General features: G+C 42.0%; 1 gene segment (V, D, J or C); it reads right to left on the bottom strand.

The window, feature by feature from the left end:
* Positions 1-3,847: 3,847 nt before the first annotated feature.
* Positions 3,848-4,358, bottom strand: LOC100979163 (immunoglobulin kappa variable 1D-33-like). The segment is given in 2 exon segments: positions 3,848-4,155; positions 4,280-4,358. Coding segments are annotated over 2 exon segments (363 nt in total).
* Positions 4,359-12,495: the final 8,137 nt, after the last annotated feature.

Below are 12,495 nucleotides of genomic sequence, written 5' to 3'. Positions count from 1 at the left end.
AATACTATTATATATAATATATAATACTATTATATAATATATATTATATATAATTATATAATATATAATAGTATTATACATAATAATAGTATATATAATTATATTAATATATATAATATGTATTATATATTATATATAATATAATATATATAATATATTATATATAATATATAATATATATAATATATAAGATATTATATATAATATCTTATATATAATATATATAATATATAAGATATTATATATAATATCTTATATATAATATATAATATATATAATATATAAGATATAATATATAATATATAATATATAATATATTATATATAATATATAAATAATATATATTATATATAATATAGTATATATACTATATTATATATAATATAGTATATATACTATATTATATATAATATAGTATATATACTATATTATATATAATAGTATATATACTATATTAAATATATAATAGTATATATACTATATTATAATATATATTATAGTATATATACTATAATATATATAATATAGTATATATATAATATATTATAATATATATAATATAGTATATATAATATATTATAATATGTAATATAGTATATATATAATATATTATAATATATAATATATAATACTATATATAATATATAAACATATATTATATATTATATATAAAATATTTATGTGTGGGTGTTTGTGTATATATAGGTGTGTGTCTGTGTTTGTATGCATATATATAGGTAATCAGATTATATATATATGTGTATATATATACACACACACATACACATACAGGTATTCAACAAAGGTTTTTTTTGGTCCAATGATTGCTATATTATTTAGTGCAATTTCTATTTTCATTTTTTTAATATGCAGCTTTTTATTCCTCACCCCCTCCACCCTCTCCACTTCTGTCTCCAATGTTCATTAGACCACTCTGTATGCCTCTGTGTACTTGTAGCTTAGCTCTCACTTATAAGTGTGGACATAAGGTATTTGGTTTTCCATTCCTGAGTTACTTCACTTTGAATAACGGCCTCCACCTCCATGCAAGTTGCCGGGAAAGATATTATTAAATTTATTTTTATGGCTAAGTCATATACATATATATATATATGACTCAACCATACACATATATATAATGTTTATATATATATAATGTTTATATGTATAATGTATATATATAATGTTTATATATATAATGTGTATATATATAATGTTTATATATATATGTAATGGTTTTTCTTCCTCAACTTTTACTTTAAGGTCCAGGGTACATGTGCAGGTTTGTTACATAGGTAGACGTGTGCTGTGGTGGTTCGCTGCACAGATCATCCCATCACTTCAGTATTAAGCCCAGCATCCATTAGCTATTCTTCCTAATACGCTCCCTCTCTTCCTCCTTCTCCCTCCACCACAGACCTCAGTGTGTTGTTTCCTCCCATGTCCATGTACTCTCATTGTTAGGCTCCCACTTATATGTGAGAACATGCAGTGTTTGGTTTTCTGTTCCTGCCTTAGTTTACTGAGGATAATGGCTTCCAGCTCCATCCATGTCCCTGCAAAGGGCATAATCTCATTCCTTTTTATGGCTGCATAGTATTCCGTGGTGCATATGTACCATATTTTCTTTATCTGTTCTATCATTGATGGGTATTTGAGTTGATTCCATGTCTTTGCTATTGTAAATAGTGCTGCAATGAACATACTCATGCATGTATCTTTATAGTAGAATGATTTATATTCCTTTGGGTATATATCCAGTAATGGGACTGCTGAATCAAATGGTATTTCCAGCTCTAAATCTTTGAGGAATCACCACACTGTCTTCCAGAATGGTTGAAGTAATTTACATTCCCATTAACAGTGTAGAAGTTTTCCTATTTCTCCACAACCTCCGCAGCATCTGTCGTTTTTTGATTTTTTTTTTTAATCTGAGAAGGAATATCATTCTGTCACCCAGGCTTGAGTGCAGTGGCATGATCTCAGCTCACTACAACCTCTGTCTTCCAGGTTCAAGCGATTCTTGTGCCTCAGCCCCTCAAGGAACAGGGATTTCAGGCATCCACCACCACCTCCAGCTAATTTTTGCATTTTTAGTAGAGATGAGATTTCGCCATATTGGCCAGGCTAGTCTTGAACTCCTGACCTCAAGTGATCCACTTACCTCGGCTTCCCAAAGTGCTAGGATTACAGGTGTGAGTCACGTCGCCTAACTTACTGTTTTTTGACTTTTTAATAATCGCCATTCTCACTGGTGTGAGATAGTATCTCATTGTGTTTCTGATTTTCATTTCTTCAATGATTAGTAATGTTGATCTTTTTTTCATATGATTATTGGCCTCATGTATGTCCTCTTTTAAGTGTCTGTTCATGTCCTTTGCCAACCTTTTAATGGGGTTGTTTTTTTTTCTTGTAAATTTGTTTAAGTTCCTTATAGACTCCGGATATTAGACCTTTGTCAGATGAATAAATTGCAAAAATTTTCTCCCATTCTTAATGTTGTCTGTTCACTCTGATGATAGTTTCTTCAGCTGTGCAGAGGCTTTTTAGTTTAATTAGATCACATTTGTCAATTTTTGCTTTTGTTGCAATGCTTTGGGCATTCTCGTCATGAAATCTCTGCCCGTGTCTATGTCCTAAATGGTATTGCCTAGATTTTCTTCTAGGGTTTTTATAGTTTGGGGTTTTACACTTAAGTCTTCAATCCATCTTGAGTTCATTTTTGTGTAAGGTGTAAGGAAGGGGTCCAGTTTCAATTTTTGGCATATGGCTAGCCAGTTCTCCCAGCATTATCTATTAAATAGGGAGTACTTTCCCCATTGCTTGTTTTTGTCAGGGTTGTTGAAGATCAGATGGTTGTAGGTCTCCAGCATTATTTCTGAGTTCCCTATTCTGTTCCATTTGTCTGTGTATCTTTTTGTACCAGCACTATGCTATTTTGATTAATGTAGCCATGTAGTTCTATTTATCATATGACTAAATATCATTTTCATGCTATGATTTCAAATTTACTCATAGTATATGGAAGTACATCCAAGTGTATTCCGAGGCCATCACTTCACTGAAAAAATCCTGAGAGTCGAGATACATGACCACACTACGACGTCAGCTGTCACTTCCCCATCATCACTGTCATTCTGGAAGCACATTTGCCAGAAACCCTATGCCTTCTCTGGTTTTTGGTGGAGTTGCCCAGTGTGGGGCCTGCCCTGAGATTGAGAAGTAAGAAGAGGAGGATTCAATACTATCCATCAACACCTGCAGCAAGACATATGGACCGAGGTGAGGACTGCAGAAGCACCTGATGAAGTCCTCTAGGCAGCTGAGAGCATCTGCACCCCCACCCATGGGCTTCTCAGAAAGGTCTGAGGACCACATGATTGGCAGTTGTACTTTCTCTATCAGATGCATTCTGGATTCCGGAAGAGAATTCCCCTTCTCTAGTATTTGTGTCTTTGACTACTATACTTGCAAGCCTTTAAAAGGCTGTAGTTTAGATTCTCACATCTTGTATTTAAAAAAAATCCTACTTGGAATACCTAGAGAGGCTCACTATTGCTGCATGAATTCCAACTGATGCTACAACTCAGACTCCTCAGGTGTAACCATTTCTTCTCAGTGAAATCAGGAGAGGCATTGCCCTGTCTATGATACTGGGGATTAGGACAAGGAAAGACAGCTACGATGGAGTGGGCCTTCATGGCCCTTTTACAAAAACTCTCCAGTGAACTTCAAAGTGTGACTGCAATTTGAGAAACATTCTCAGCAGGCGAAGGCACCAGAAGGGGCATCTGGGACAGCTGAGCCTCATGCATCTGCTCCCCTGGGTGATTTATGTTATGACTTGTTATACTGTGGGAGGGAGATTATCATACTGTTGACAGTAATATGTTGCAATATCTTCAGGCTGCAGGCTGCTGATGGTGAAAGTAAAATCTGTCCCAGATCCACTTCCACTGAACCTTGATGGGACCCCTGTTTCCAAATTGGATGCATCATAGATCAGGAGCTTAGGGGCTTTCCCTGGTTTCTGCTGATACCAATTTAAATAGTTGCTAATGTCCTGACTCGCCTGGCAAGTGATGGTGACTCTGTCTCCTACAGATGCAGACAGGGAGGATGGAGACTGGGTCATCCGGATGTCACATCTGGCACCTGCGATTAGAAACATAACCACAAATATTCATACTATTAGTCATATTATAGGAAGGCTTCCATCAAGAGCCAGGCTGTACTGAGCACACTGGCTGAGAAAATTCCTAGTGTTCTCCTTCCTTACCTGAGAGCCAGAGCAGCAGGAGCCCCAGGAGCTGAGCAGGGACCCTCATGTCCATGCTGTGTCCTGGCTGGGACTGACTCCTGCACAGGGTGCGACCAGCCTATTAATAAGTCTTCAGGGCAGGGGGCTGTGCTCTGGGAACATGCAAGTCAGCAGGGGATAGGGCAGGCTGGGCACAGCTGCAGGGCTGGCTCATCTCAGTAACTCAGCACAGGGGCAGTGTCCCCAGTGTCCCAGGTCGGACCAAGGCATCACAGATTTGTCCGTAAATAAGTGTTTCTTCCTGGAGGCTGTTTGGTTACAAAGAACTTTTTTGAGTTAATTGTCAAAATTCGAAATATTCCTGAGGACTAGATGGAGTAATGTATTTTATTCGTGTATGGAGATGGAGATTATTTTTTTAAAAATACAATATGCACTCAATTGGAAGAAAGCACTTTGTGCTGTACTTACAACACTTCTGTTAGCATGAAATTATTCTGTTTTTAGAAAGGAAACTAAATAGAAAATATATCAAGATTGCAATCCCTGTCTACAGGCTATGCCTTTCCCTTTCGCTGTACTGCTGCTGACTTCCAATGGCCATCTATGCCCCTCATTGCTCTTTCTGAACCTGGAGAAGGCAGCTCTGCCTGCATGCATAGCAGACCACAGGGGCTCGAATGGCCCTCTCTTTGGGCAGTGTTATGGTTTCACTGTGTCCTTCAAAACCCATCTGTTTTTAAATTTATCTCAAAGCAACAGAATTGGGAGGTGGGGCCTAATGGGAAGTGTTGAAGTCATGAGAGCTCTGCCCTCATGAGTGGATAAATGCCACTATAAACAGGGCTTGTGCTGTGGAACCAAACTGGAGTCCACTCACTCAGCTCAGTCAGATCAGATATTCACACTGAGTTTGCAGCAGGAGAAAGTAAAGGTTTGTTTGTTTGTTTGTTTGTTTGTTTGTTTGTTTGTAGGGCATCAGGTAAAGAGAATCAGGCAGCTAAGATTCAAATCCTGGCCTCACTGATGGCTTGCAGGTAAGGGTTTTTTAAGGCAGGAGTAAATTTCAGGAAAGCAGAAGTTACAGGTCAAATTGAAAATTAATACATGGAGGTCACATATTGGTTTTGGCCTAAAAGGGCAGGATATCTTGAAACAGGGGCTTACAGATCAAGGGTGGATTACAAGATTTCTAATTTACAATTGGCTAAGGAAGAAAAGCTTTGTTTAAAAATTTGGGTTCAGCAGAAGAGACGAATTAGCTCAGGTTTATGGATATGACTTTTACCAGACCCCTCTGTAAGATATTTAGAACAAAGTACCATGGTCAGAGCTCAGTCCCCAGTTCTCCCTTTTGTGAGATCTATGTGCTGGCAGATTCATTTGGAGGGGGTCTTGTTTCCTCAAAAACACCTCAGAGACATATACTAAAATGTCACCTTCAGTTTCTATAGGGGAACCCACCATCTTCTGAGTCTAGCTTATTTGGCCATTTTAGGCTGTTTTTACTTCCTTGCTTATCACGTTACTTACTTACGTCTTAAGGCTAGGTAGGTGCTTGGAATTTCCTTTGAAGAGAGTCAAGATTTTCTATTCTTTCCATGCTTGGGGTGTGGGGGTTGCAGGCTCCTGAGAGTGAGTCCTTGCTCTTTCCCATTTGTGGGAGTAGGGTTTCTCTCTCTCTCTTTTCTGCTCTTCAGTCATGCTAGGACATGGACTTCCTTCCTTCTGGAGGACTCAGGAGTCATAGTGCCATCTTGAAAGTAGATAAACTGATTCCTAATCTGACACTTCCTTGATCTTAGACTTCCCATCCTCCAGAAGTGTGAGAGAATAATTGTCTGCTCTTTATCAATTACAATTTCAGGCATTCTGTTATACCAAGACACAACAGACTAAGAGAGACACTATCAGTAGATGATAACAGGAGTAGGAGTATACATACCCCAGCTCTCTCCCCTCAGATGGAATAGCCCAGAGGCATTGTCCCCATGTTTCCACATGGGATGAAGCTTTAGTCATCCTAAGAGTTAGGTGGCTTTTAGGGGAGACTTTTGCCACCCATCTTCTATTTCCTGCTACACTTTCCTCCTTCCCTCCCAGTGTAAATAGGCTGCATGCACATAGTTCCTTCTTGCTGGTCAGCCCAGTTCAAGGTGGAACAAATCCTTCAGGAACACTTCAGCCAGGGTAAAAGTCTGAGAGACCAAAGCCGTAGCGCAGGGCCTGGGATCCTAGGTCGACTTTCCTCAGTTCTGTCCTCACTGGTCCTGAGTGGCCAGGACCCTACTAGTGCCAAAGAGGGAGGGTCATCAAATGTCTCCAGAGTCTTTACTCAGCCAGACTCTGTTATAGTTAGAAGAAAAAGAAGCACATGCTAAATAAATAAACATAAATTATTTGTATATGCATATATGTAATTGTAACACACTTTACAAATTAAATATATTTCTATGCTATTTCAGATGTAATTTGTATTAATATATTTGTATATCTTATACATATATAATATATATAATATGCACTTTTCATGTAAATAAATATAATATTAATTGTTGTTATAAGGCATGGTTTTAAACTTTGGTAAATTGAGCATGAACAAGAAAATCCAGCAATAGTGCCCCACCCCATGGCCCCTTTCCCACTACAGAGCCCAAGGGTCAGGAGGCTCAGGACTCACTTCATTTCCTTTCTGGGTCAAGCCCTGACTCATAGATTGCTAAGGATGCTGAGGATTGCTGAGGATTGCTAAGATTGCTAAGGGTCTGGGGAACACAAAGCAGCAGGTGCTGAGGAGGCAGGGAGTGGGCCTCGGCTCCTGGTAGAAGGATGTTTTGTGCCCAGAGCTCAGCATGGGCATTTTGTCCCCTGGGGGTCCCTGTAGGACAGAGCAGCACATGTGGCTCATAGAATTAGACTACATGTGGCTTATAAGAAAGGCTTACAGGTGTGGTCACAAGACAAAAGCCCTCCATGGCTCGTTGGCAGCCTCCCCTCTAACTGGAGCCATATGGGATCTCTCTGCCCAGCTTCTATGGCACACACAGCTGCTGGAACTCTGTTCACAATGAACCATTTCTCCCCCATGCAAAACCTTCTGAATATTTGTTATTTTTATTGTGTGTTATTCAAGGACGACAACTTGTTGACCATAATATTTCCAAAAGGATTCATGGAGTGAAGTCAAAACTAGGTTGTCAACACTGTGACAGGATGTGAGAGAAACAAGGATCACATCCCTGAAGACAAGGGCAGCTCATGTGTGAGGTGAGGATAAATTGGCCTCATAAATTCAGAGCAGGATGTGGGAGAAAACACATTGACATTCTCTACTCTGTGATGCTCATCAGATGCTCAGGAGGTGCCCATACGGAAGGTGGGAAACTAGTGGGAGGAGAAGGGGATTTAAGATTTCAGAGCTGCCTCCCATTCTGCTCCACTGAGAAGGCCCCAGATCTTCAGCAGCACTCCAGGCAGAGCAGGAGCTGGGGCGAGGTTTGTGCACCAGTAATGACAGGAGGTGGGGGCATGTGCCCCTGAAGGCAGCTTGGATGCTGATAGTCAGAATGACATCTGTCCAAGCCCATGGCCCTTAACCAGGGCAGGCATGGTGTCCAGGGGATAGCAGGAGCTCAGAGCCAGGCCTGGGTTCCGTTGGAACTGGGCTAGGATGCTGTTCATACTCTGGTCAGCCCTGCTGGTAAAAGTGACCCTCTCACTTGGGACGCCGGGATAGGGGCTGGATACAGGGTCCACACGATGTTGCCACTGGCATCTAAGTGGGAAACAAACATGAACATTCCCAAATATTAATACCAAAGAAGTAGTTCATTCAGTTTGATTAAGTTTCAATCAGAAAGCAAAACAGGCTGAAAACAAGTAAATCTTTCTGCTTAATGCAAATGAACTGAGGATGAAGCCGCAGTCCTCCCTCCTCATCAGAGTCAGAACAGCAGCAGGAAGAGGAGAAAAGGCGGGCCCCATGTCCATGAGGGCTTCCTGATACTGATCCTACTCAGAGAGGGTAGGTAGGGTGGAGTGTTTGCAGGGATTGTGACACCAAAATGGATGTGACTGGATGGCTTAAACCACAGAAATGTTATTTCTAACAGTTTAGGAGCCTGGAAAGGCAAAGCTCAATGTCCAGAAAGGTTTTCTTGCTGGTGAGGACTCTATTTTTAATTTGCAGATGTTACCTTTTGGCCATGTCCCCACATGACCATCCCTCAGGGCACGCAGGGAGGGTGGGGGAGGGAGAAAGCTCTATAGTGTCTCTCTTTATAAGGACAGTAATCCCGTGGTGTCAGGATCCCGCCCTGATCACCTCTTTAACCCTAGTTACCTCCTAGCAGGCTCTCTCTTCATCTGCGGCCATATTGGAGGTAAGAGATTCCAAATAGGAATTTGTGAAACATAGTTCCCTCTGTAAGAGGAGGGCTTTGGGGACACAGCCAAGGCAGTAGGGAGGGGCAAGATGAGGCTTCCGGTCTCAGAGCACAGGGGATTTTCCCATCACTAAGCACACTGGCAGCTCCTCCCAGGCGAACCATGTCACACAGGAGACCCCAGTCCCGCCTTAGGGCCTCCCTGTCCATAAGGGGACATGATCACTTTTACTTCCTCATTACTTCTAAGATCAGACTTCTATCTTTTGTTTATTATGGTGTTTGTCTGCCATCTATTGGCCAGTTTCTAACATAGCATCTTACAGGATGTTAGATACTAGGGTCCAATGAGCGTTGACTATGGATGAAATCTTTTCATGGGTATTCATGGAGTTGATCTTATGACATTCATCACTAGGACAGATTTTGTAGAAAACACGAAATGGCCCCTCCCCTCAATAAACCAGTCATCTAGTTGAGGACAAACGGTATGCAGGAAAAATATTTGTCACAAAACAATTAGGGTGGCTAGATTCTGGGATCCATGTGACATGCCAAAGACGTGGTTTTGGAAAAAAGAGAGGGCTGTAAAGGACCCTGTAGGGCATAATGGCAGGGACTGGGGTGAGAAGCTGACGGCCCCTGGTTTGGATCTGTCAACCCAGCCTCATTCCTCCCATCCCAGAAACACTTCCAGAGCAGCTCTGAGAACCACAGTAGCTTTCCGAGCTGAGGAAGCATCCGGGGACACCTGATCTTCTAAAAGAACAACTGCTGAGGTTTGTGCTCTCAGCTATAGCACTGCGAGTAATCAGATGTTATCATTTACATCTGTGCTAAGCAAAGTCATTTTCTAAGATGATGAAAATGTCTGTATGTATGAAGTGCAATAGGCTAGTCATTAGTCATATGTGGCTGCTGAGTACATGAAATGTACCTGATGTAACTGTGAAGCTACTTTTCTAATTTTAAGTATTTCTAATTGACACATCTGTGGCTATCACTGCTAGTGTTTCCCACGTGGAACAGCACAGTTGTAGACAGTAATAACCAGTAATGTCATTGGGACACCCAAGCTTCTAACTGTTAAGCAAAGGTGTGTCCCAGGACCACTGTACCAAGCTGGGGTGGACCATGGCCAAGGTAGACAGAGCACATGGGTGGATCTCAGGAACCTTCCCTGGATGCTTCCAGGCTGGTGATGGAAACTGTCCCTCTTGGAGACACTGATTGGGAAGCTGGAGACTGGGGCCCACATAGTTGCCTGTAGAATCTGAGGTGGAAACAAAACACAGATCTTCCCCAGTTAATGATGTACCTCTCCATAGGCTTCCCAGCAGAGTCCTGCTGGCTGATCAAGTGGGAGGTGAATGCTGGGCTCCCTGAACAATGGCCTCAATCTGAGCCATTGTCCTATGGGACATATGAACCCTGTCATGTGGAGCCCCCTTAGCTGAAACCAGGGAACTAGAACCCAGAGGGCCAGAGCCCCATGTCCAGTGTCTAGTGCTGCCCCTGCCTATGGTGATCCCAACTCAAAGACAGAGACTGACCCAGTGATAAGGGCTTGAGTGGCAGGGAAGGGCTCTGGGGAGCCTGCAAACTGTCAACAAAGGAAAGACCTGGGCTTCCAACTTCTGAGCCAGGGAACATTCTACGCCATGGGAGTGACCCAGACCAAGGTGTATGATGTAAGATATTACAGTAAATTTTATCTTTACAGGAATAAAAATCACAGAAGGCATCTGATTAGTTTAGCACTTGTTGACTTTTTCAGTACACACTGGTCCCTGCCCTTCCCATAATGATCCCGTGGTCTTTGCTGTTTTTGTGGTCACCTGGCTGCCTCCTCACCACTCAGATGAACCTTCAGTATGACCCTGGGGCCTTCCCTGATCAGCACAAATATATGGCCTCAGCCTCCAGATACCACAGACCATTCCTTCTTTTTACACAATTTGTCAACTACAGAAATTATTCTACGCACTTTTATTGTGTGGTTATTCTTCCTTCATGGCTCTTTCCCCTACTGAATTGGGACCCAAAATTGTCTTATTTACTCACGTGCACCTAACCTTCACTCGGTGGCCTTTACTTGTTCCTGAAAATGCTGCCATTAAGTGAAAATTATTAAATGAAAAACTATGTTTGTTCTACTCTATTGGAAAAAAATAGAGTGAGCCACTGTGCCCAGCGGCACCTGTGTCTTTAAAGGCATCCATGCAGGTGAGTCTGTCTGAAGGCCTTGCAGTAAAATTGATTCAAAACCTAACTCTGTAAATAAGTCTGAGAAAAATACAGACATTGGAGTCACCATCTTGACAACGAGTTACTTTTCAGAATTTCAAAATTTCCAAATAGAGGCACAGTTGCTAAAACTGAGCAGCCATCATAGCTGCAGCCCATAAAGCCGCTGGTTTTAGAAAAAAAAAAAATCAATGGTTTTGTGAAAGTTTTTGTTTCATGTTGAATTACTGTGGGACACCCACTGCTGTACTGATGAGGGTAATAAAATTGTGACATCTTCAGGGTCTAGGCTGTTGATGGTTGGGGTAAAGTCTGCCTCAGGCCCACCACCACTGAACCGGGCTGGGATGCTGGTAGCCTTGGTAGATACACTATAAATAAGGAGCCTGGGAACCAGAACAGGTTTCTACTGGTCCCAGGCTGAATAGTTGTCAACGATCTGACTGGCCTTTCAGGTGAGGGTGGCTCCTTCCCCTGGGGACAAACACAGGGTGATTGGGGACCGTGTCAGCACAACTTCTCCAGTGGTATCTGAGATTGGAATAAAACAGGAAAGTCAATTGTGCAATCTAGATCAAATCCACTGTCTTCCCAGTACAGCCGGGATCATTGATGTACATTGAATATTAATTATTGTTCTTGCTGAGCAGGTCACAGGACCCAATAACATTGACAGAGTTTCATTGGCATGCAGAATCATCCCGTGTTCCCCTCACCTGGGAGCCAGAGTACCAGAAAGGAGAGGAGCTGAGCTGGAACTTCCATGGTTCCCTCTGGGTCCTAACTGAGCAGCTCTTCCCGAGAGCTCTGACCCAGGCATTGATATGGGCTCTGGACAGCAGAGTGGCTGGAAGGATATGCAAAGTAGTTGGAGTGGGTGCTGGGCTTCCAGCTGCAGAGACCCCCTGCCTCCTCCTCTCTGCACTCAGCAGCCCCTGCCCAGGTGGTCAGGCCAGAAAAGTCCATTGGCTCAGCCTGATGGTAGAACTTCTTCCCTGTGGTCACAGACTATAGCCCCTGTTTCTTCCCGTCTCACTAGTCACCTAGACCCAGCCAGATGGTATTTAGTACAAACCTGTTGGGAATAAAATAGAAGCCTGTGGTTCTTTTCCTCTCCTTATTTCTCCAAAGAACCGAGTCATCTCCATTGGTGCATGAATGTACCTGGCTGAAAACTAGTTCATCAGAAGTTCATCTTCCACACACACTTTTCCTTTGCAGCTTAGCCATCTTTCCTATGAGCCCTGAAGCCTCCTCATTCTTTGTAAAAACTATTAAAGGGCAACACGCAATTAGGCCCAGCACTGTGGGTGTGATGATCATCACGGCTGCACAGATGAGCAGGCCCCGGGCTCAGACCCTTCAGTGTGTGTAATTCCATTCCCTGCAAACAGACGACAATGCTGTCCAGCAGGCCAGGAACAATTCCTTGGGTGATGCCCTACTTTCTATGCCACCCCATCCTGCACAACACATCCATTCAATCAGACTCAGGCCTTTCTCACCTTAATAATTTTGGAAACCTCTGCTCATGTTTCTGATCTAAACAATAATTCAATTTGGGGTTTCCTTGTGTTCCTTAAAATTGTGAGCATTTGGTGG

Source organism: Pan paniscus, chromosome 12 (assembly GCF_029289425.2).
Source record: "Pan paniscus chromosome 12, NHGRI_mPanPan1-v2.0_pri, whole genome shotgun sequence".
Taxonomy (NCBI): domain Eukaryota; kingdom Metazoa; phylum Chordata; class Mammalia; order Primates; family Hominidae; genus Pan; species Pan paniscus.
The sequence above is the reverse complement of the archived record's forward strand: the minus strand, read 5'-3'. Positions and strand labels throughout refer to the sequence as shown.